The sequence below is a fragment of the Phascolarctos cinereus genome, unplaced genomic scaffold (assembly GCF_003287225.1).
Source record: "Phascolarctos cinereus isolate Bilbo 61053 unplaced genomic scaffold, phaCin_HiC Scaffold_5;HRSCAF=322, whole genome shotgun sequence".
NCBI classification, from domain to species: Eukaryota; Metazoa; Chordata; class Mammalia; order Diprotodontia; family Phascolarctidae; genus Phascolarctos; species Phascolarctos cinereus.
In genome coordinates, this window is record NW_027555958.1 from 348,384,684 (window position 1) to 348,411,612 (window position 26,929).

A 26,929-nucleotide genomic window follows, 5' to 3' on the forward strand; every position below is an offset into this window, starting at 1 on the left:
TCTATCCACCACACCACCTGGCTACCCCCAATAAATATTTATTGAATTGAATTGAATTGGCTTGGCTGGAACTTTTGTCACTATCTTTGCCAGAAGTTCCAAAACCATTGCATTCTAGCAATTTGTAATTGCTCTGCCACCTATAACTTCATCTGTTATACCTGAATTTATAAGCATCCAAAATAAGAGGAAAATTATGCTCACACATACTGTTTCACTAGGTCTAGAGTGAAAGTTGACCTTAATAAGTGGATTAACGTTGATTTTACTATTGTTATTTTGCATGAAAACATGTAATGCAAAGACGGCTGGGCTTAAGAAGTTCAATTACCTCTAACATGTAGGAAAGGTATTTAACCCTTTGAATCTTAGGCAGCTCTATAATATTTGTCTACCAAGGCAGGTATTGACATTGTATGGGAAAATTAATGTTAATATTTGGTACTTTTTTCCTATAGGTATAGAACAAATACCAAAAACTATGCTGTTTTCAATACCAGAACAACTGTAAGTATCTACTGCTTTGAGTTTTTCAGATTAAAGTTGAATGATAATGTTTATTTGTACAGAATTGTATAAATGAGCTGAGGACAAACTCAAACAGAAGTCATCTTGGCATTCCACTATTGGCAGCTTTCAGCTCCTACTCTTCACCAATTTAAAGCTTTTTCCCTACATTTCAGTCATGGAGGAGAAAGACAAAGACTACGCTTTTACGGTTTTTCTTCTTTCAGATAGAAAAAGTAAAATCCTCAGATGCAACCCAAATATTGAAGACTTACTTATTTGTCCTTACAGTCTGATTCCAATAGAATAGTTATTCTAACCTTTCTTTGATCAAAGTTTCAAAAAGTACACTCCTTGTTTCTGGACTAGTTAATCATGTACTTTTAACTAGGCACTGAACTGAACTTCTAACAGCCTTAACAGAGACAACTTTGAAAGGACCAGGGAAGGGAACAAATATTTATTACATGCGTACTATGTGCCATGTCCTGTGCTAAGCACTTTACAATTATTTCATTCGATCCTCACAACAATCCTGTGAGTTAAGTGCTATGATGATTCCCATTTTACAGCTCAGGAAACTGAGGCAGATAGAGGTTAAGTGACTTACTCAGGGTTACACAGCCAAGAAGTATCTGAAGCCAAATTTGAACTTAAGTCGTCCTTACTTCCTGCATTGGCACTGCATCCACTATGCCACCTAGCTGCCCTAATTACACTTATAGAGACATATATAAAAATGTGTCTGATGACAGCAATTTGTCAGAAAAGGATCTTAGCCTCTCAGCGCTGCCCAACACACCCATTCCACTACCACCACCACCTCCTGCCCCCAGCTTAAGAGGGAGAGTTTTCCGTGCCTACTGGCTTTGCTGATGAGGTAGGGTGAAGGGGAACTGAGGTTCAGAGAAAGACCTCTTGTCCCAGTCCACATACTGGTTAGAGAAGCAAGGAGACCTTCACTTGGGATTCTGGGTTCCTACTCCCAGCCCTTTCTCTCCACACATCGTAAGAGAAACCTTGGAAGGTAAGGGAGTTTTAGCTACTTAGTCCAGGGTTTATAAACTTAAGGCATCCTGACATAATGTCAAAAGTTTAGCATGTTAAGGATAATTCCTATGAGGTGCCAAAGGAGCAGCAAGAACCATGGAGGCAAGAATGGAGTGAAGCAAGCAGGTTTAGTCAGCACGTACTCAAGAAGAGAGTGTAGCCCAGAGACTGGACCGTAAAAGAGGACTTATAGCAGTAGAAAAACAGAGTGCAGGTTAGTTCCCTCTTTTCTTAACTCTTTATCAAGGAGGTTGTTGTGGCAAGAGCCAGATACCCAATCAGCCCTACTCAAGCTGGGTGGGAGGTGGAGGCACCATTGGCTAATGATGAAAGGGCTTCGATCTTGATATACTAATTAGGCAACCCTAAGCTGTCAGGGAAGGATCAGTAGTGAAGAAGCTAGGCCATTTTGACACTGCAAGGCATCCTGGAGTAGTTGGTCAAAAGTTAATACATATAGGGGCCTCTAGGTGGTGCAGCAGATAGAGCTCTGGCCTTAGAGTCAGAAGGACCTGAGTTCAAATCCAGCCTCAGATATTTGACACTTACCAGCTGTGTGACTCTGGGTAAGTCACTTAACCCCGATTGCCTCACCAAAAAGAAAAAAAAAGTTAATAATACAGCCTTCTTGATGAGAAGCAACTTAAAGTCAGCTAATTTAAGAGCTTTTTCAAGGGTGATTTTGACTAAGTACAACTTTTGCCTTTAGCACCGAACTTTGCCTCTAATAAGATACAACTCCACTGTAAAAATTATCAATGGACAGGAATTCTGATTTTCAAATCACAAAACTTCTTTTACTGCTCCCTGTCCCACAGACATAGTGACCTATTTGTAGGCGTAGTCAAAACATAATGAAGCAGGTGGTCTATGAGAATCTGAGATTTTTGTCTTAGTTTTGATGGAATATTCACAAGTACAGTGTTTATGTGTCCTTATTTAATGTTAAGCCGATAATCTGTGCATGTGTACAATCATTATATAATGGGACATTGGCTCAGTAATGGCCTAAAATGCTCTAAGCAAGTTCCAGAGTATATCCTATATCCTGATGAAAGCTTTAATACATGCTTTTATTTCTTTGGAAGGCATGATCTTACATGACATTTTCTTCAGTTTGCTGACCTCCCTCTCTATATATCCCCTCCATGGGGGCAAAGTGCTAAGTGCCTTCTTTGAAGCTGAAAGCTAATATGGTGGCCTTGGCTCTAGTTGCTAATGAAATGATAGTAGTTGAAAGGAATTCACTTGCCTTAACCTAAATATTAGGTGACCCTAGTAACCACTTATCAAAGGGAATAGGGAATGAGGTTGAAAAAAAATGTCTTCACATTTGCCTGAGGGGTGTCTAGTAGAGTGAATGACTATGGTGTTTAGCCCCAGCCTAACACGAGAGCTAAAATCATGTTTGCTGCCTCCCAGACATGTTAGGCAGGCCACTCTCACAAGAGAAATAAATGTCCCTTTTATGAAGACAAGCCCCCTAGCCTCAGATAACAGTTCAACAGATGGCAAAAAACAGGTTTTTGAAGAACTAGCAAATGGTAGATTAAGCGGCGAAGAGAAATGGCAGTTGCAAAGAATATCAATGATCCACAGCTGGTTGCTGGAAAATGGAGCCATGAAAGCTGTTCTGAGATGTCTAAGGATGGTTCCCTTCCCAATAACATTGGAATTTGTGGGAGATTATATCCCCTTTGTGAGGGAGGCACAGAGAAGTTATGCTACTTGATTGTTATTTGACATTTACTTTTGTATTCTGTCCTAATTAAAAACTTTGCCATTTGATTTATGATTCTTGCCTGATCTGTTATAGCAAATTCAACAGATAGGGTCAAGTCAAGTCAGCAAGTATTTATCAAGCTCTGACTGTGTGCCAGCCCCTATTATTCTAAGTGCTGGAGATGCAAAGAAAGGCAAAAATTGTCTCTACCCTTAAGATCACAATCTAATGGAAGAGACAACATGCAAACAACTCTGTACAGACAAGATATGTACAAGATAAACTGAAAATAATCTCAGTTGAAAGGCATAAACGTCAAGGAAGACCATTAAAGGTTGCTTGTAGAAGGTGAGATTTTACCTGATACTTGAAGGAAGCCAGGGAAACCAGGAAGTGGAGGTGAAGAAGGAAAGAATTACAGGCAAGGGAGAAGAGCCAGTAAAAGTGCATGGAGGAGGCAAATGGAGTGATTTGTGAGGGGAACAGCAAGAACTGCACTGTTGTTAGGTCAAAGAGTACATGGAGAGAGGCAAATAATAAGAAAATTGGAAAGGTAGAAAAGGCTAAAGTTGAGAAGGGCTTTAAAAGCCAAGCAGAGGGTTTTATATTTGATCCTAGAGGTAATAGGGAACCACTGCAGTTTATTATTATAGGAGCAGAAAATAGTATGGTCAGACCTGGGCTTTAAGAAGATAATTTTGATAACTGAATCAGGATAGACTGGAGTAGGGAGAGATAAGAGGCAGAGAGACCAACCAGAAAGCTATTGCAATAATTCAGGCATGAGGTGAAGAAGGCCTATACCAATGTGATGGCAGTATCAGAAAAGAGAAGGGGACAATTATGAGAGATGTTATGAAAGTAGAATAGACAGGACTTGGTTACTGATTGGATATGGGGAATGAGAGAGAGTGAAGAATTGGTGATAACACCTAGGTTTGTGAATCTGTATTACTGGAAAGATAGTGATACCCTTGACAGTAATGAGGAAGTTAGGAAAGGGGGATATGTGTTGGGGGAAGAGACAGAGTTCAGTTGGGGACATGTTTGACATTTATTTGTACAAAATGTATAATTAGGGGATCCATGGTCATGAGTCTACAACCAGAACACTAAAAGAACATTTTTGAGTATTTGACATCAAGCTAAGGCTATCTACAGAAGCATTAGAGGTTTTTTGGATTTTGTTTTTGAGAATTTGAGGTTGTAATTTTGTTGCAGTTTATTTTTTCTATCAAAAGTTCTATCAGCAATCCAGGCACCTTGATTTAAGCAACAAATGTATAATTGTGTTAGAAACATTTTGTGTTTTTCTAAAGTGGCATTAACACCGTGGCTCCCAAATCATTAGAGATGGTGCTTATTTTTTGTTGGAACTACCAGGGATGGGGAACCTAAAGCCTCAGGGCCATATGTGGCCCTCTAGGTCATCAAGTGAGGCCATTTGACTGAACCCAAACTTCACAGAACAAATCCCTTGTAGAAGGAGGGAGAGAAGGAGAAAGGGAAGGAGGGAAGAAAGGAAGATTACCCAGTTGAGTCCCCAGTGGATCAGCTGCTACTACTCACAAATTGTTGTTTGTCTTTCAATCTTGAAGAGGACCAATGACATCAGGAGGGTGATGTCTTGACTTGTAAGTGAACTGGATTTAAGTGAGGCAGAGTTGTGCAAAGTCATCAGCCTCATTCTCTCCTCCAGGGCCATCTGAGTCCTGTGGCAAGACACAGGTCAGGATAACTGGAGATGATAAATCTGGAAAGATGTAGAGTACTAAGGAAAACACAGAAGGAAGAGGAGGATGCAGTCACAGAATCATAGAATTTCAGATTTGAAAGGGCCTTTAGAGGCCATCAAGCCAAACCATATCCCAAATAGAATCTCTACCACGGTACCCCTACAAGTGCTCTTGTTGATGACTTTCATGGAAGGAGAACTCATTACTTCCCAAGGCAAACGGTTCCATATCTGGACAGCTCTTATATTTAGAAAGTTTGTCCTGAGATCAAGCCTAAATTTGCCTCTTTGAGACTTCTGCCCTTGAGCCTATGTTTGCTCTCTGAAGCCAAATGAAACTTATCTAATTTCCCTTCTATGTGACATCTCTTCAAGTTCTTGAAGATGCTTGATCATGACCCACCCCTTACTTTCTCTTTTCTAAGCTAAATACCCTCATTTCCTTCAAATGATCCTTATATGGCATACATTTGGGGTATTTCGCTGTACCGTTTTCCTTCTTCTTAATGCTCTCAGGTTTATCAATGCCCTTCTAATCTGTAATCATCAAAACTGAATACTGTATTCCAGATGGGGTCACAAAGAGTAGACATGACTGAAAAAATGACTGAACAACTATGCTTGGTCTACTACTTGCAACTTTATGTGATACTTTTTTACTATGTATTGTGGCCTCTAAAGTTGTAATGGGTATATAACCGTATCATACATAGAGTAATGAATGTTTGATGTGCATCTAAAATTATTCCTTGGTATCAATTATGATTCATAGGGACTACACATTTTTACTGCTCGGACAAACCTAGAGAATTGAGGGGTTTCAGAGTCACTTGATAACCATACTATGTATTCATCTTAACTTCCAGACTTCTCTGTAATTTAAACCATTCTGATTGGATACATTACATTCATACTTAATAGTCTGGGGTTTTGGTTTTTTGTTTTGTTTCTTTGTTTGTTTTAACTAGACCTACCTGATCTTTTTCATTAATATGTGGAACTCCTATTCAAGACACCTACCCTAATAGTACAAAACAGTATCCATTCTATCAATCAATAAATATTTATTGCGCTGTGCTACTCTACAATTCAGAGTCTTTGAGAGTTGCCTGAGAGTTTAAGTGGCTTGTCCAGGTTTGTATAGCCAGTATAGCCAGTATAGCCAGTATGCTTAAGGGGCAGGACTTGAGCCCATTTCTTCCCTACTCTTGAGACCAGGTCTGTAGTCAGTCAACAAACATTTATTAAGTGTTTATATATGTCAGGCATTGTGCTAAGTACTAGAGATACAAAGATGAGCAAAAAAAATTAGATTCTGTCTCGAAATACATGCTAATGGGTGAGACATCTTAGGAATAATTAAGTCTATACGAGATACACACACAGTAGAGACAACTTCCAGGAGCCAAGATGGCACCACAAAAAGGGCTGCTATGAATATTTTTGCACATGTAGATCCTTCTCCCTTTTTTTGTGATCTCTTTGGGATACAGACCTAGTAATGGTATTGCTGGATCAAAGGGTATGCACAGTTTTATAGCTCTTTGGACATAGTTCCAAATTGCTCTCCAGAATGGTTGGATCAGTTCACAACTCCCCCAACAGTGATTTAGAGCACTTCTTCATATGCCTATAAATTTATAGGCATATGAAGAAGTGCTCTAAGTCACTTTTGATTAGAGAAACGCAAATTAAAACAACTCTGAGGTACCACCTCACACCTATCAGATTGGCTAATATGACAGAAAAGGAAAATGATAAATGCTGAAGAAGATGTGGGAAAATTGGGACACTGATGCACTGTTGGGGGAGTTGTGAACTGATTCAACCATTCTAGAAAAGGATCTACATGTGCAAAAATATTTATAGTAGCCCTTTGTGTGGTGGTAAAATATTGGAAATTGAGGGGATGCCCATCAATTGGGGAATGGCTGAACAAGCTGTGGTATATGAATGTAATTGGATATTATTGTGCAATAATAAACAATGAACAGGCAGATTTCAGAAAAACCTGGAAAGACTTGTACGAACTGATGCAAAGTGAAATGAACAGAACCAGGAAAACACTGAACGCAGTATCAGCAACATTGTGTGAGGATCAGCTATGAATGACTCAACTCTTCTAGCAACACAATGATCAAAGAAAAGTACAAAGGACTCACAGAGGAAAATGCTATCCATATCCAATAAAGAACTGATGGACTCTGAATGCAGATAGAAACCTATTTTTTTCACTTACTTTATTCTTTCTCGTGCTTTTTTCCCCTTTTCATTTGTTTCTTCTTTCACAACTATGACTAACATGGAAATGTTTTTACATGATAGCACATGTAAACTATATCAAACTGCCTACCATTTTCAGAAGAGGGGAGGGGAGGGAGAGAGAAAAAAAAATTTGGAACTCAAAATCTTGTGAAAATGAATGATAAAAATTTTCTTGACATGGAACTGGGGGGGGAAATAAAATACTATCTAATTTTAAAAAAAATAAGGCAGAGCTGCCCCCCCAAAAAAAGATACATGCACAGTAGTTGAAAGGAAATCGGAAAGAAGTTACTCATAACTAGGGGGACTGGGAGAGTCTCCCAAAGAAGGTTAAGATTTGAGCTGAGTCTTGAAGGAAACCAGGGAAATTCGGAGGGAGATATAAAAATTAGCATTCCAGGCATGGGACACAGCAAATGAAAATGCTTAGAAACAGGAGATGGAGTGTTCCATTCAGGGACAGGATCAAGGGACCCAGCTATGCTATCATTCAGTAAATGAAGGGGAGTAGAGTAGCTTGGAAAAGCAGGAAAGAGTCAATTTATAAAGACTACACTGTCTCTCATAGAAAAGTAAAATAATATCTTTGTTTCAAACTCAATAGCGTAAATCACATCTTTATACTCCATGACGTCAGCTTTATATATAAGAGTAATCACCTTTGATGCTATGGTATCACAATCAATTTTTTAATTGTCATAATCAACTAAAATTGTAAGTTACTTCATCATCATTCTAGTCCATGAAGTCTGACACAAGCCTGATTGAAGGATGTATAATATATACTGGAAAAAAATCTGGGTAAAGGGACCAATGATGAAGCTATCATAGGACTTCAGAGCAATGTGTAATGAAAATCTGGACTAACGGTGTTCACAGCGGGAATGGAGCAGAAAGGACACATCCAAGAAAAATTTCAAAACAGAAGAATCCATATAACTTGGTTCGGCTAAGATGAAAAAAGACGAGGGCACTCTTTATTCTCACAGAGTGAACAAAGATCAACTCAAATGTTTTGCCTAACCATCTAGGGATCCAAAGGGATGATTACACCATGGATGGAATAAGGGAAATTAGTTAGATGACCTAGTTTTCAATGGGGATAGATAGAGGACTGGGGAAGTAATGAGTTCAGCATTAAATACATTGATTTGAGATATCATATCATAGGAAATCATAGCATATTATAGGATCATAGGTTTAGAGCTGGAAGGGATCTTTGCAGGCCACTGAGTCCAACCCTCTCACTTTACAGGTAAGGAAATGGAGGCATAAGATGAATACAGAAGAGAAACCCAGGGGTAGAAAGCATAATTTGTACAGAAGGACATATTCTATCTGGATCACTAGACTAACAAAATTCTGTGGTGAGCTACAGGATGGTTCAGTCATGCGGATGGTAGAAAGTAGAACACCAGTGGTACTGTTTCAGAGTTTATTTCACCTGCTATGTCCATCAGATTGAGAAGGTGACATGGCACAGAAAAATAATTATTTTTTTCTGGAGAGTTATGGATAATTTGCTAGTGGCATCATAGTCTAGTCTGCTGTGCCTCTCATGACTCCACTATGCCTATAAGAGAATGGGCCCAATCAGAATCCACTTTTTTCTTTGTGCTCTGTAATGTGGATTTCCCCCTCTCCTCTCGCAATTAAATAGTTCTAAAGTCACCAATGACCCCCTTTCTAGACAAATTCAGTAGTTTTTTCTCAGTCTTCATATTCCTCAACCTTTGCTGTACTGAACACTGCTGGTCACCCCTTCTTTCTTGAAATTCTGTTTCCTTTGATTCCATGACACCCCACTAATCTGGATGTTATACCAGCTTCCTGACTGTTTCTTCTCTATCTTATTTGTACACTTACTCCCTAAGTGTGGGTATTCCCCAGGCATCAGTCATGGGCCCTGTGCTCTACTCACTCTAGAATTAAATTCTTAGAGGGATCATGCATTCTCATTTCTTCAACTACTACTGCTATGCTGATGACTCTAGAATTAATATCTGATGCACCAAATTCTCACCTGAGTACCAGTTTTCCATACCCAGCTCTTGTAAGACATCTAAGAGGTAGAAATGGAAAAGACTAACCTGGATTTAGAGTCTTAATAATAAATAAGTAAAGTCTTTAAAATTATGTTATAAACATTACTTTTTCTTTTATGTTTATTTAGATCCATTTAGAATATGAAGGACCAGATTTTATAGAATGGGATGTCCCAAGGGCTTGTTCCATTAAAAACAAAAGGTAAGATTTTTTTATAATAAAAAATAGTTATGTATATATGTATATCTATACACATGTATTTTGTAAATGCTTGGATTTAATGCACATTCAGATTTATTTTGTGGTGGGGTTGCCAAGATTTGAAGAGAACTCCTGAGAACTGTGATACAAAGATTACTTTTAAAGTAGGAAAGAAAGTATTGAGGACTGATGTAAGCAGAGATTCAGCCATAACAATACAAGAGTTGTTATAAAGATCAAATGAGATAATATGTGTAAAGCAATTTCACCAATAAATGATATAAAGAACAAATCAATGAATTAATTAGTCATGCAACTAAAAAATTAGAAAGTCAACAAATAAAAACCCATCAAAACAAAACAATATAAATTGTAAAAAACAGAGAAGAAATAAAATTGAAAACAACAAAACCACTAAATTAACAAAATTAGAAGGTGGTTTTTAAAAGGAAAAAATTAATAAAGTAAATCACCAGCTAACCTGACTTTAAAAAGAAAGAGGAAAACCAAATTTCTGATCTAAAAAAAAAAGGAAAAGTAGAATTCACAACAAATGAAGAAGAAATAAAAGAAATTATTGGAAACTTCTTTTTGCTCTCTTATGCTAATGCAACTGATAAGTGAAATGGGTGATTATTTATAAAATATTTAAAAATCAGATTAACAGGATAAGAAATAATGAATTTAAGTTTAAATAACCTAATCTCAGAAAAAAGAAATTGAACAAAACATGGTGGACTCCCAAGGGAAAAAAGTACTTCATGGACAAATGGATTAACTAGTGGATTCTGTCAAACATTCAAAGAACAATTAATTATAATGTTATATAAATTAGGTGCAAAAATAGAGAAAGAAGATATCCTACCAAACTACCTCAACACAAATATGGCCCTGGTACCTAAACTATGGAGAGGTAAATCAGATAAAGAAGAAACTATAGGCTAACATCTCTAATATTAGTACAAAAATATTGAATAAAATACTATCAAAATTCTATGTCAGCTTATTAAAAAAAAGATTCTACAGTATGACCAGATTGTAGTTAAATCAGGAATGCAGGGTTGGTTTAACATTAGGAAATTATCAACATAGAAGACAATGATAATAACAACAAAAATCACATGATTATATCAAGATACAGAAGAAAACTTTTAGAAAAAATGCACCTGTTTATGTTAAAAACATTCAAAAGGGTAGGAATAAATGGACCGTTCAAATATAAGGCCTTTTCAGTAAGATCAAAGGTAAGTGAAGGATGTCCCTTGTCACCACTACTATTTTTTATAGTTCTAGAAATTCTTGTTATAATAACAAGACAATAAAAAGAAATGGAGAGAATTAGCACAGGCAAAGAAGAGTCAAAATGATCACTTTTTGAAGATGACATTAAGGACTCCAAGAGAAGATAATTAATAAGAAAGAAATAATTAAATAATAGCTTCACCAAAGTAGCAGGATCTGAAATAAATCCACAAAAATTACCAGACTTCCTGTATATTACCAACAAAACCTAGCTGGAAGAAAGAGGAGGGGGGAAAAGAACATTTTATATAAGAATCTGGGATTTCAGCTACTGAAATAGAGGAATGATACAAACATAGCCACAAAACACTCTTCATGGATGTGAAAACATACCTTAATAATTGCTAAACTATTAATTGCTTATGGTTAGTCTATGACAATATAACAAAAATGATAATACTAAACAAATTTATTTACAGACTCAGTATCATACCAATCAAATGATCAAAATGTTACCTTAAAGAACTAGAAAAACAATAATGCTATGTATTTGGTTGAATGAAATGTGAAGAATCTCATGGAAAATAATAATAAAAAGTGGGCATAATGGGAGTCTTAGCAGCACCAGATCTCAGTCTATGCTATACTGGGGGTCAAGCAGTAGCAAATTTAGAGTATACTGGTACTGATTAGTTATAGAAAAGTTGACCAGTCAAGCATTAAGAACATATGACCCAGAAACAGCTGAACATAGTACCACTGTGCTCACTAGAAATAGACTTCATGTTTAAGAAAAGCTACTGGGAAATTTAGCAGTCTGGCAGAAATTAGGTTTAGATGAATACTTTACATTGGATATCATAATAAGCTCCAAACGAATACATGCCATAAATGGTTGGTTATTGTATTTTGTTCTCAAAGAGGACCAAAATGACATCACTCTGTTTGAGTCAAGTTACAATGCATCCAATTGTGGCTGATCAGACCAATACAAGCTCAGGATGCTCTACCACAGGTCGGGCACAAATAGTCCATGTAAACATCTGGAGTGGACAGGCTCTCTAGATTTACACACCTTGCGTTTCTTTTGAGCTACTTCAATTCCACTTTGCTCATAGAGCACGGCACCTTCTCTGACGAGGGCACGCCATGCTGAGCAGTGTCTCTCATGTCACACAATCAATTCCAAAGTTCTGAAGAGAGACCTTGAGAATGTCCTTGTATTGCTTCTTCTGACCACCAAGTGAGAGCTTGCCCTGTGTAAGTTCTCTATAAAATAGTCTTTTAAGCAACCATACATTTGGCATTTGAACAATATGGCCAGCCCATCATAGTGGCGCTCTCTGCAGCAGAGTTTGAATGCCTGCCAATTTATTTTGAGAAAGGACCTCAGTTTCTGGTATCTTATTCTGCCAAGTGATCTCCAGAATCTTCCTAAGACAATTCATATGGAAGCGATTCAGTTTCCTGGCATGATGCTGGCATACTGTCCAGGTTTCACAGTCATACAACAATGAGGTCAGCACAACAGCTCTGTAGAACTTCAGTTTCGTAGGCAGTGTGATACTTCTCTCCCACGCTTTCCTTCCAAACCTTCCAAACACTGAGCTAGCTCTGGCAATGTATGTACATCCCTAGGAAGTATACTGAGAAGGTAAACAAAGTTAATCCATAGCATTCAAAACTCCATTTGCTGTAATCAATGGTTCCACACATAGGAGATATAGTAGCCGTCTGTGTTTTCTTGGTGTTAATTGGTAGGCCAAAATTAGCACGAGCGGCAGAGAAACGATCCAGTTTCAGAGGCTGCGTTGAGTGCACAATCATCTGTGAACAAAAAAATCATGCACCAACACTCCCTCCACTTTGGTCTTGGCTGGTAGCCTTTTCAAGTTGAAGAATTTACCATCACTGCCGTAGCTGACCTTAATGCCATGTTCATCTTCATTGAAGGCATTTGAAAATGTGGCTAAAAACATCGTGTTAAAAAGCATGGGCATAAACAGCCTTGTTTCACTCCATTGGCAACTGGGAAAACACAAGAACATTGTCCATTATGCAGAACCCAGGCAAACATACCATCATGAAATTGACATACGATACTGCTAAACTCTGGGCAACCAAATTTTGACATTTTCCATAAGCCCTCATGTCTGACTGTATCAAAGGCCTTGGTCAGATCTACAAACATTGTGTACAGACCTTTGTTCTGCTCCTGGCATTTCTCCTGGAGTTGTCGGGTAGCAAACACCATATTAACTGTTCCTGGGCTCTTTCTGAAGTCACACTGGTTCTCAGGTAGATGACCATCTTCCAAATGAAGAATCAGCCTGTTAAGGAAGACTCTGGTGAGAATCTTGCCAGCAATGACTAAGAAAGACAACCTCCTGTGATTGTCACAGGACAATCTATTTCCTTTACGTTTGTAGAGATGGACACGGAGGCATCCTTGTATTCTTGGGGGACAGCTGCCTCTTGCTATATAACCTGGAAATTTTCGGTCAGCTTTTGTATAAGCAATGGACTCCATCCTTCACCTTGTAAATTCCAGCTGGAATAGAATCAGCACCAGGTACTTTGCTACACAAAAGGAGTCTAATGGTGTTCAGAATTTTTTCTTCAGCTGGAACTTCAGCTAGGGAGGGACTGACTTCAACCTGAGGCAAATGGTCAATGGCTTCAGCATTGATTGATGATGGTCCGTTGAGAACACTTTGGAAGTGTTAGGCCCATCTCTCTAAGCTCGTGTCCTTATCACTAATCAATGTGGCTCCATCAGCACAGTGTAGTTGAGATGTACCATAGGTCTTTGGCCCACAAATAACCTTCAGAGCACCATGAAAGTGCTTTGGATTGTAACTATCAGCATAAAATTGAATTTATGTGCCTTCTTACTGAGCCAAGAATCCAGCATATCTCTAAGCTTCACTTGTACTTTACTTCTGATGGAATTAAATGCTGCCCTCTTAGAGATGGATAAACTATCCAGCTGGTAAATCCTGTGGAGTTCTCGTTTTTCATTTAGCAACTTCTGAATTTCCCCATCATTTTCATCAAACTAGTCTTGATGTTTGTGAGTGTTCTGACCCAGATGAGCAAATGCAGTGCTGTGCACCAAATCTCTGAAAAGCTGCCCACTCTGTTTCTGCTCTGCTGTTGCTCCACTCAACTTTCCCTCCAGATTAGCAACAAACTGTTCCCACTCAGAAAAGCACTCTAATCTGTTGACATTAATTCTTCTGGTAGTCATTTTGCCTTGGAGCCACTGCTTTTGTTGAATGTGAATGTTTAGCTTGGAGAGGATAAATCTATGATCACTCCAGCACTCTGCACCACACATTGCTTTCATCACTCTCACATCCTCTCTCTCTCTTCTCTTTACAATGACATAGTCTATTAAATGTCAATGTTTACTACAGAGGTTCATCCACAAAGTTTTATTGCATTTAGGTAAATGGAAGACAGTATTGATGATGATTAGGTCATGAGATACACAAGTCTTCAGTAGTAAATAACCATTGCCATTGCTGTTTCCAATTCCATTCCTCCCTAGCACTCCCGGCCAAGTCTGGTAGTCTGAGCCTACTGTCACACTGAAGTCTCCCAGAATTATAAGCTTGTCCTCTTTTGGCACATTGATGATGAGGGTCTCCAGGTGTTCATAAAATTTTTCTTTGTCATTGTGGGAACATGGCATTTTTCTGCAAGTGCAATCTCGTTGTCATGAGACTTAATTCCTTTTGGTAGTCATAAGAGCTTTTTGACTAGATTAGTTTTGATTGCAAAATCCGCACCAGCTTTACAGTATTCCTCCTCACTGAGGACACTCCAGAAAAAGTGTGTATCAAGTTCCCACTTCAGTAAGCTGCCTTTCATTTGCCGGCTTTGTTTTACTCAGGGCTGTTATTTGGATGCAATACCTTCTGAGTTCTCTCACAACAAGAGCTGTTAATTTTTCAGATCTACAGAATTTTGAATTGTCTACAGGTGTGCATATATTCCATGTACTGATAGTGAGGGAAATCATCTTTGCAGACATTTTTGTACATTTTTTATGTGTTTCAACCACAGGGTGGGATCCCGCCCTGCCACGGTAATCAGGCCATGGTTGGGTAAGCAGATAATTTTTAAGGCAGTTTTTCCAGCCCCTTCCTCACACCAGGAGGTGAACAGTGCAATCCTTAAAAGGCTGCTCAGACACCCAAGGGGCTGCTGAATCCCACTGCTGTTTCTAGTGAGAAGATGACCTATGGCCTGGGCCACTTGTGTGCAAGGTTGTAACTGCAGCTTTCAGTGTGTCTGCACCTGCTGCTTTGTCCCTTCCCTGTTGCCGCAGGACTTTGAGATAGGCAAAGAGGTAAAATGGTATGGGTGCTGTCTTTTGATTCATGTGTAAATTGGAATTTAAGTGAGCAGAGTTGCACAAAGTTGTCTCTTCCAGAGTCATTGCAATCCAGTGGCAAGACAGAATCAAGATGACTGGTGATGGCTTAAGATGCAGAGGATGACCTTGTCGTCTTTATTGTTTAACCAAGCGCTAAGTGCTCCACAGCACCTGTTTTGGCTGCCTTCATAGCTTTTGGAACAAAGTGTTCTCATTCACCAGGGGAAGTCTTCACATGCTTGGGGTAGATACCCCCCTAACTCACCAATGGGTTTGAGACTCCTTGGTTACCTTCAATCTGGTTTAGCCCATCTGCCAAAATGGTTTACCGGTGTGTGGCCACTTTTGCTTCTTGGAGCCGCAGGTGAGAGGTGCATCAGGTGGACACCAAAGATGGAAAGCAGCCCTGAAAAGGGTTTGGCAGCCCTCACACCAGAGGTACTAGTCTTTCCTGTACACACCTTCCACCCCATAAACAATTTAGAGGACTTCCACTTCCAGTAGCCAAGATGGTGGAGTAAGAAGTAAGTTGCTCTCATCTCCCTTATTGACTTCCTAAAGTCCAGAAATTCACCCCAGGAAAAACCCTGGAACAGCTGAACCAGCAGAAAGATGGGGTGCAGCAGTCTTGTAGCTCAGGAAATTTGGGAGATTAATGGAAAAGGCCCTTTTCACTCTGGGGGAGGAGAAGCAGTACAAAACAGGAGGTGTCTCAGCAAGCCAGCAGAAAGCCCCACCTCAACAAACAAGGGGGAGATCCTGAACCCCAGTGTGATGGAGCAGGTATGCACCAATGCCAGGATCCCTGTGTGCCTCAGTTCAGGTAGGGAAACCTGTAGGCACCAGCTCAGAAAACCACCATGTGCAATGATGTTCTCCAGCACCCAAATCTCCCAGTGCCTCAGGAAAACTCTGGGAAGCACAACTCCAAGAGGTAAAGCTCCAGGCTGACAGACATCCTCCAGTGGTGAAACATCCCTGTGCAAGGCCCAGGTGAGCAGGAGCCAAAGAAAGCAGTGCAAGGCCTGGGTAAGCAGGCTTCCCACCAGGGGCCAGACTCCCCACCCCTATCTCCAAAGCTCCAGTGTTGCTGATCCCAGCCCATTACAGGTAAGCTGCCAGTACTCTATAGCCTCCAACTGTCACCACCTGAGGCCCTAGAGCACAAAGCCAGGCCCCAGGCTTCCAGCACAAGAAGCTTGGGTCAGTGCCCCCTGCTCTTCAGCAGGACAGCTCAATTTTCTTTAAAGTCAGGAAATAAGCAAACACCATGAACAAAAAACACACAATGACCATAGATTCTTATAATGGGAACAGGGAAGATCAAGGCAGATTCAGAAGAGAACAATATTGTCAATATACCCACAACTGAAACCTCAAAAGGGACTATGAATTGGTCTCAAGCCAAAAAAGCCTTCTTGGAAGAGCTCAAGAAGGATTTTAAAAGTCAAATAAGAGAGGTAGAAGAAAAATTGGGAAAGGAAATGAGAGATATGCAAGAGAGAGTCAATAGCTTGGAAAAGGAAGGATAAAAATCAAGTATAGAAAACAAGTCCTTAAAAAAAAATACAATTGGCCAAATGGGAAAAAAGTACAGTGAAGAAAACAAATCCCTAAAAAATACAATTGGCCAACTGGAAAAAAGTACACTGAAGAAAACAGCTCCTTAAAAAGCAGAATTGGAGGCACAAAAACTCACTGAGGAGAACTCCCTTAAATGGGCCAAATGGAAAAGGAGGTATAAAATGTAATACAAGACAACAATTCGTTAAAAATTAGAATTGGGCAAGTAGAAACTAATGACTCTAAGGAGACTGAAAATCGGTCAAACAGTAACAAAAGAATGAAAAAATAGAAGAAAATATAAAATACTTCACTGGTGAAACAACTGACCTGGAAAATAGATCCAGGAGAGATAATTTAAAAATTATTGGGCTACCTGACAACCATGATTAAAAAAAGAGCCTGGACAGCATCTTTCAGGAAATCATCAAGGTAACTGCCCTGAGATCCTAGAACCAGAGGGCAAAATAGTCATTGAATGAATTCACTGATCACCTCCTGAAAGAGATCCCAAGTTGAAAATGCCAAGGAATATTGTAACCAAATTCCAAAATTACCAGGTTGAAGAGAAAATACTGCAAGCAGCCAGGGAGAAACAATTCAAATATTGTGGAACCACAGTAAGGATTACTCAGAACCTTGCAGCTTCTACATTAAAACCAAGGATCAACTACCCAGCGAAAATGAGCATAATCTTTCAGGAGATGAACATTCAGTGAAATAGGGGACTTCCAGACCTTCCTGATGGAAAAAAAAAAAGACCAGAGCTCAACAGAAAATTTGATCTTCAAATACAAGACTCAAGAGAGGCATAAAAAGGTAAACAGGACAGAAAATGACATGTTATTAATAAAGGCAAACTGTTTACATCCCTACAAGGAAAAATAACACTTGTCACTCTTCAGAACTGTATTGTTATTATGACATTTAAAGGGGGTGGGTATAAGTTGATTTTGATTTAATGATAAAAAAAATCTAATTAGGTGGATTAAGTGGATCTAATTAAGGAATTGTACTGAGAGAAAAGGAAAGGAGGAGGCAGACAAGGGTAAATGAAAAGGCACAAAGGTTCACATGAAAAGGTACAAAAACCTATTACAGTAGAGGGAAAGAAGGGAGGGAGAGGAGCATTGTTTGAACCTTACTTTCATCAGATTTGGTTCAAAGAGGGAATGACATAATCAGTTAGATATAGAAATCTAACTTACCCTATATGAAGTAGGAAGGAAAATGGAAAAGAAAAAGGAAGAGGTAAATAGAAGGAAAGGAAGAAGTAATAAGGGTAAAGAGGAAGAAAAGGGAGGGAGCTAATAGAAGAGAGGGCGAACTGAGGGAGGGAGTAGTCAAAAGCAGAACACTAATAAGGAGGGAAAGGGAGAGAGGAGAAAGAAAAGCATAAATGGAGAGAAAATAGGATGAAGAGAAAGACAGATAGTAATCATAACTGTTAATGTGAATGGGATGAACTCTCTCATAAAATGGAAGTGAATAGCAGAATAGATTAAAAACCATAATCCTACACATTTGAAGCAGAGGGATACACACAGAGTAAAAGTAAAAGGCTGGAGCAGAATATATTATACTATAAGCAAAAATAGATCTAATTAAAACAGATAAGGAAGGAAACTACATCCTCCTAAAAGGTACCACAGACAATGAAGTAATATCATCACTAAACATATATACATCAAGTAGTGTAGCATCCAAATTCCTAGAAAAGAAGTTAAGGGAGTTATAGGAAGTAATAAATAGCAGAACTATACTAGTGGGGGACCTCAACCTCCCCCTCTCAGAACTAGATAATTCTAACCCCAAAATAAACAAGAAAAAAGCTAAGGAGATGAATAGAATTTTGGAAAGGTTAGATATGGTTGACCTCTGAAGAAAAGTGAATTGTGATAGAAAGGAATATACTTTTTTCTTGATGGTACATGGCACCTACACAAAAAATGACCATGTACTAGGGCATAAAAACCTCACAATTCAATGCAGAAAGGCAGAAATACTAAATGCATCCTTTTCAGATCATGATGCAATAAAAGTTACATGTAATAAAGGGCCATGGAAAGATAGACTAAAAACTAATTGGAAACTCAATAATCTAATCCTTAAAAAATGAGTGGATCAAACAACAAATCATAGAAACAATCAATAACTTCATCCAAGAGAATGACAATAATGAGGCAACATACCAAAACTTATAGGATGCAGCAAAAGTGGTCCTTAGGGAAAGTTTTATGTCTCTAAATGCTCACATAAACAAAATAGAGAAAGAAGAGATCAGTGAATTGGGCATGCAACAAAAAAGCTAGAAAAAGAACAAATAAAAAAGTCCACAATTAAATACCAAATTAGAAATTCTGAAAATCAAAGGAGAGATTAATAAAATTGAAATTAAGAAAACTATTGCACTAATAAGTAAAAGTAAGAGCTGGCTTTTTGAAAAAACCAATAAAATAGATAAACTTTTGGTTAATTTGATTTAAAAAAAAAAGAAGAAAATCAAATTACCAGCATCAAAAATGAAAAGGGGGAATTCACTACCAATAAAGAGGAAATTGAAACAATAATTAGGAGCTATTTTGCCCAACTGTATGCCAGTAAATATGACAATCTTAGTGTAATGGGTGAATATTTACAAAAAAAATATTAATTTATCAGATTAATGGAAGAGGAACTAAAATGCTTAAATAACTCCATTTCAGAAAAAGAAATTGAATAAGCCATGAGCTCCCAAATGAACTCCCCAAGAAAAAATCTCCAGGGCCAGATGAATTTACAAGTGAATTCTATCAAACATTTCAAGAACAACTAATTCCAATACTATATGAACTGTTTTGGAAAATAGATGAAGAAAGAGTCCTATCAAATTCTTTTATGATACAAATATGATGCTGATACCTAAACCAGGAAGAGCCAAAACAGAGAAAGAAAACTATAGACCAATTCCCCTAATGGATATAGATGCAAAAATTTTAAATAAAATATTAGCAAAGAGATTACAACAACTTATCCTGAGGATAATACACTATGATCAGGTAGGATTTATACCAGGAATGCAGGGCTGGTTCAATATTAGGGAAACTATCAGCATAATTGACCATATCAACAACAAAACTAACAGAAATCATAAGATTATCTCAACAGATGCAGAAAAAGCTTTTGACAAAATACAACACCCATTCCTATTAAAAACACTGGAGAACATGGAAATAAATAGTCTTCCTTAAAATGATCAGTAGTATCTATCTAAAACCTTCAGCAAGCATTATATGTAATGGGGATAAGCTAGAAGCATTTCCAGTAAGATTGGGGGTGAAACAAGGATGTCCATTATCACTGCTGTTATTCAACATTGTACTAGAAATGTTAGCTTATAAGCAATGAGGAGAAAAAGATATTGAAAGAATTAGAATAGGCAAAGAAGAAACAAAGCTATCCCTCTTTGCAGATGATATGATGGTACATTTAGAGAATCCTAGATAATCAAATAAAAAATTACTTGAAATAATAAACAACTTTGGCAAAATTGCAGGTTATAAAATAAACCCACATAAATCATTGGCATTTCTATATATTACTAACAAAGCCCAACAGCAAGAGATAGAAAGAGAAATTCCATTTAAAGTTACAGGAGACATTATAAAATATTTGGGAGTCTACATGCCAAAACAAACTCAGGAATTATATGAACATAATTACAAAACACTTTTTGCATGAAGTCAGATCTAAATAATTGGAAAAATATCAGTTGCTCATGGGTAGGCTAATCTAATATAATAAAAAATGACAATTCTACCTAAATTAATTTACTTATTTTAGTGCCATACCAATCAAACTACCAAAAAATTATTGTATAGAGCTAGAAAAAAACAATAACAAAATTCATCTGGAAGAACAAAAGGTCCAGAATATCAAGGGAACTAATGAAAAGAAATGCAAGGGAAAGTGGCCTACCTGTACCAAATCTTAAACTGTATTATAAAGAAGCAATCATCAAAACTGGCTAAAAAATAGAATGGTGGATCCGTGGAATAGGCTAGGCATGCGATACACAACAGTCAATGACTATACTAACCTACTATTTGATAAACCCAAAGACTCCAGCTTCTGGGATTAGAACTCACTATTTAATGAAAACTGCTGGGAAAACCAGAAAATAATATGGGAGAAACTAGGTACAGACCAACATCTTACACCCTATACCAAGATAAAATCAAAATGGATACATGATTTAGATATGAAGACAGATACTATAAGCAAACTGGGAGAGCAAGGAACACTTTACCTATCAAATCTATGGAAAAGGGAAGAATTTATGGCCAAACAAGAGATAGAGAACATAGGCAAAATGGATGACTTTGATTACATTAAATTCAAACACTTTTGCACAGACAAAGCCAATGCAACCAAGATTAGAAGGGAAGCAGAAAGCTAGGAAACAATTTTTACAACCACTGTCTCTGATAAAAGCTTCATTTCTAAAACATATAGAGAACTGAGTCAATTTATAAGAGTACAAGTCATTTCCCAATTGATAAATGGCCAAAGGACATGAGCAGGCAGTTTTCAGAGGAAGAAATTAAAGCTATCCATAGTCATGTGAAAAAAATGCTCTGAATCACTATTGATTAGAGAAATACAAATCAAAACAACTCTGAGGTACCACATCATACCTATCAGATTGGCTAACATGACAAAACAGGAAAATGATAAATGTTGGAGAAGATGTGGGAAAATTGGAACACTAATGCATTGTTGGTGGAGTTGTGAACTGATCTAACCATTCTAGAGAGCAATTTGGAACTATGCCCAACAATACCACTTCTAGGTCCATATGCCAAAGAGATCATAAAAATAAGAAAAAGGCCCACATGTACAAAAATATTTATAGCAGCTCTCTTTGTGGTAGCCAAGAATTGGAAATTGAGAGGATGCCTATCAATTGGGGAAATGGCTGAACAAGCTGTGGTATATGAATGCAATGGAATACTATTGTGCTATAAGAAATGATGAGCAGGCAACCTTCAAAAAATACCTGGAAAGACTTAACTGAACTGTTATTGAGTGAAGTGAGCAGAACCAGGAGAACACTGTACACAGTAACAGCCACATTGTGCAATGACTGATTTTGATAGACTTAGCTCTTCTCAGCAATGCAAGGACCTAAGACAACTCCAAAAGACTCACAATGGAAAAAACTATCCACATCCAGAGAAAGAACGATGGAATCTGAATGCAGATGGAAGCATACTATTTGCTCTCTTTTTCTTTTGTTGTTTTGTTTTAATTCTTCTTTCTTGTGGTTCCTCCCATTGGTTCTAATTCTTCTTTACATCATGACTAAAGTGAAAATATGCTTAATATGAATGCATAAGTAGAGCCTGTATCAGATTGCACACTCTCTTGGGAAGGAGGGAGGAAATGAGGGGGAGAAAACTTAAACTCAAAATCTTATGGAAGTGAATGTTGAAAGCTAAAAATTAATAAATAAATTGTTTTTAAAAATTAGAGAATCAGGGAAACCTTTCGTAACTATCAATGAGAGAAGAGTTATTGACCAGGCAAAGGATAGAAAGGATCACAGAAGGTAATATGGACAATTTTGATTACACAAAATTTTAATGCTTTGAGCAAACTAAAGCAGCATATTTTTAATTAGTGGGGGAATAATTAGCTGGGGGAAATATTTTCAGCAAATTTCTCTTTTAAAGATCTGATATCCAAAATATAAATATTTAAGAACCACCATTACCCAAAAGGTAAATCTTCAAAGGATATGAAAAGGCAGTTCTCAAAAGAAGAACGACAGGCTATCAGCAAACAAATAAAAAATATTCCAAATTAATAATAAGAGATGTGCAAATCAGAAGAGCTCTGAGGTTCTATTCATTCTCATCAGATTATCAAAAACAGAAAGGAAAATTACAATTATTGTAGGGGGTGTGATAGGACAGGCACATTAATGAACTCTTAGTAGAACTGTTAAGTTTTTCTTGAAAGCAGTTTGGAGCTATATCCAAAAAGTCACTGAACCGTGCATGCAATATTTTGACCCAGAATTAGCACTCCTAGCCTAATTCCTCAAAGAGATCAATCAAAAAGGGAAGGAGCACATAAGTACAAAAATACTTATAGCATCACTTTTTTGTTTTAGCACACAACAAGAAACAAAGTAAGTGCCCATCAATTAAGAAATGGTTGAACAAATTAAGTATGGTATATGAATACAAGAACTGATGAAAGGGATGATTCAGAGAAACCTAGACAGACTTATATGAACTAAAGCAGAATGAAATGATCAGAACCAGGAGAAAAAAATTATACAATGATTATAAATATTTATCAAAGATAATGATGTCATAAAAGTTAAACACACTTAGTCAAGAAGAGTCATAATCGGAGGGCAGAGCCAAGATGGCAGAGTGAAAGTAGTTACTTGCTTGAGCTGTCCCCCAAACCCCTCCAAATACTCATAAAAAATGGCTCTAAACAAATTCTGAAGCAGCAGAACCCACAAAAAGACAGAGTGAAACAAATTTCCAGCCAAGACAACCTGGATGATTCATCAGAAAGGTTTTCGCGCCAGGCTGGGAGCGCAGCAGTGTGCAGGCCACAGCAAACCTGGAGCAGGCCTCAGGACTGAAAACTCAGACAGCTGTGGCAGTTTCCAGGCTCCTCAATCCACCAATGCCAAACACAACTTAGAAGGTCAATGGGAAAAGTCTGTTTCTGTAGGTGCTGAGAAAGGAATGCAGCGTTTCAGCTCTATTCCCCAAGAACGTGGCCGGGGGGGGGGGGCTGCCGCTGTTTCCCAAGCTTCCGGCCCACAGACAGAGGGGGAATCCGGTGGCTGATCAGAGAGGGATTGCAGGGATCTCTTTGCCAGTGCTGAGGCAGGAATCTCTTGCTTTGCCCGTGTGTGGATCTGGGTCACAGTTCTGGGCGAAGGTGCTGGGGTGAGGAGGAGCACTGGTATAGTGGAGCTTGTAGTGGCTGTAGAGGGAAACCCCTCCTCACAGTTACAGGACAGAAAGGAGTACTTGTAGTCACAGGCCAGGAAAGGAGTAAACACCTTATCATGCCACCTTGGAAGAGCTGAAAATTTATAGGTCCCTACAAGTATCTCTGAAAACAGCTGTACAAACCCCTGAAGCTTGGGACAGTACATTCTCCACATTAGAAGCAGATTTGTACCTTCACAAAGAGTTTAAAACTCAAGTAATTGGCCAGGATCATGAGCAAGCAGCACAAAAAGAGTCAGACCATAGAATCTTACTTTGTTGAAAAAGAAGATCAAAATATACAACCAGAAGAAGACAACAAAGTCAAAGCTCCTACACCCAAAGCCTCCAAGAAAAATATAAATCAGTCCCAGGCCTTGGAAGAGCTCAAAAGGGATCTTGAGAAGCAAATAAGGGAAGTAGAGGAAAAACTGAGAGTGATGCAAGAAAATCACGAAAAACAAGTCAACAGCTTACTAAAGAAGACCCAAAAAAATACTGAAGAAAATAACACCATAAAAAATAGCCTAACCCAAATGGCAAAAGAGGTCCAAAAAGCCAATGAGGGGAAAAATGCCTAAAAAGAAAAATTGGCCAAATGGAAAAGGAAGTCCAAAAGATTACTGAAGAAAATACTTCCTTAAAAATTAGAATAGAGCAATTGGAAGATAGCGACTTTATGAGAAACCACGACACAGTAGAACAAATCCAAAAGAATGTAAAATTAGAAAACAATGTGAAATATCTCATTGGAAAAACAACTGACCTGGAAAATACATCTAGGAGAGAGAATTTAAAAATTATTGGACTATCTGAAAGCCATGATCAAAAAAAAGAGCCCAGACATCATCTTTCAAGGAATTATCAAGGAAAACTGCCCTGATATAGTAGAACCAGAGGGCAAAATAGAAATTGAAAGAATCCACAGATCTCCTTCCTGAAAGAGATCCCCAAAGAAAACTCCTAGGAATATTGTAGCCAAATTCCAGAGTTCCCAGGTCAAGGAGAAAATATTACAAGCTGCCAGAAGGAAACAATTCAAGTACTGTGGAAACACAATCAGGATAACACAAGATTTAGCAGCTTCTACATTAAAGGACTGCAGGGCATGGAATATAATATTCCAGAGGGCAAAGGAGATAGGATTACAACCAAGAATCACCTACCCAGCAAAACTGAGTATAATCCTTCAGGGGAAAAAATGGTCATTCAGTGAAATAGAGGACTTTCAAGCATTCCTGATGAAAAGACCAGAGCTAAATAGAAAATTTGACTTTCAAATACAGGACTCCAGTGGAACATGAAGAGGTAAACAGGAAAGAGAAATCATAAGAGACTTATTAAGATTGAACTGTTTACATTCCTGCATGGAAAGATGATATTTGTAACTCATGAGAACTTTGTCAGTATTAGGGTAGTTGAAGGAAAAAAATTGTATGTATGTATATATAGATAGATAGAGGGCACAGGGTGAGTTGAAGATGAAGGGGTCATATCTGGAGAATAAAATTAAGGGATGAGAGAGAATGATAATTGGAGAAGAAAGAGAGAGGTAGAATGGGGTAAATTATCTCACAAAAAAAACAGAAAAGTCTCTCACAGTGGAGGGGAAACAAGGGAAGGTGAGAGGGAATGAGTGAATCTTATTCTCATAGGATTTGGCTTAAGGAGAGAATAACATACACATTCTATTGGGTATGGAAATCTGTCTTACCCTACAGGAAAATAGGGGGAGAAGGGGACAAGAGAGCAGGGGGTGATAGAGAGGAGGGCAGATGGGAAAGGGGTAATCAGAAGCAAATACTTCTGAGGAGGGACAGGGTCAAAAGAAAGAATAGAATAAATGGGAGGGCAGGATAGGATTAAGGGAAATAGAGTTAGTTTTTCACAACATGTCTACTAAGGAAGTGTTTTGCATAACTGCACATGTACAACCTATATTGAATTGCTTGCCTTTGCAATGAGGGTGGGTGGGGAGGGAGGAAGGAAGAAAATTTGGAACTCAAAGTTTTAAAAACACATGTTTTAAAAAAAATAAAATAAAATAAAAAATAAAAGAGGCTGGGGATTCGACAACCAAAAAAAAAAAGGGTCATTATCTCATACCTCCTCTAAGGAAACAAACATAGTTAAACAGACTCTATAGGTAAACTAAGTCAGGCTGAGATTAAATGCTGAGTTTGCAAAATCCTACACTTACAAAACTACAAGGCTACCTTTTAAAGAAATCATAATGGGCTAATTGAGAGGAAGAGCTTCATGTCATGGAGACTCAGTGTCAGCGAAATTTTTCACAAATAAAGCCTTTTGGGGAGGTTTTAAAGATGCCTTCCAAGGGCAGCTACATGGTGCAGTAGATAGAGTACCAGCCCTGAAGTCAGGAAGAGCTGAGTTCAATCCGACCTCAGACCAAACACTTGACACTTACTAGCTTTGTGACCCTGGGCAAGTCACTTAACCCCAACTGCCTAAAAAGAAAAGAAAAGAAAAGATGCCTCCCAAATGACCTGGCTTGGTTACAACAAATATTACTTTTAGCCCAAGGGTGAAATGGTCTTGTTCACATGGTCCTTTCTCTGCTATTTATGGAAGTTACTGAAATTATTAATAAAATCATAATAACGTAGCATGCTCTCCCTCTTAGGTTCAAAGTAGAGATTTTTATCTTTGACCTGGTTAAGTTATGTATATTTCTGCCTTCTTCCATTATTTCTTAAAAAAGAGAGAAAGAAAGAAAGCAAAGCCCAAGTTATAGGCAGTAGAGATTCTCACTTTCATATGCAAATCTTTTCTGTGTGTAGGAAAATGTTCACTTTTTGTTGCAATGTGTCAAGTTCATAAAAAAAATAAAAAACCAGAGGCTCTTCAATTTAGAGCTGAAAGGGGGGACCTTAGAGATCATCTAGTCAATCCACTTATTAATTTGTAATGAATATTGGATGTTCATATTAAAATTTAAAGAAAGTGTTTAACAGATTGTGAATTTTCTTTTTACTTTAGTGCACCAAACACAGAAATGTTCTGTTTCACTGAAGGTGTTCATAATATAAAACCCATAGTTAGAGATAAGGTAAGTTGATTTTAACAGTGATTTTTAAAATCTTGTGAAACCATTTTTATTTATTAAATCTTATAATGCCTTCTTTCTGAATAACTACAGTTTTTCAATGTTAGCTATAGACTGCATTTTGGCTATAAAGAAATGAGGC

At 37.9% G+C, this 26,929-nt stretch overlaps 1 protein-coding gene across 1 annotated transcript in view; it reads left to right on the top strand.

The window, feature by feature from the left end:
- Positions 1–26,929, top strand: part of CATSPERE (catsper channel auxiliary subunit epsilon) — a 177,575-nt gene that overhangs the window by 16,284 nt on the left and 134,362 nt on the right. Inside the window, exons 2-4 of the mRNA XM_020982097.2 lie at positions 459–507; positions 9,454–9,527; positions 26,721–26,790. Coding sequence (XP_020837756.2) covers positions 459–507; positions 9,454–9,527; positions 26,721–26,790 — 193 coding nt within the window. The remainder of the gene's footprint in view (positions 1–458; positions 508–9,453; positions 9,528–26,720; positions 26,791–26,929) is intronic.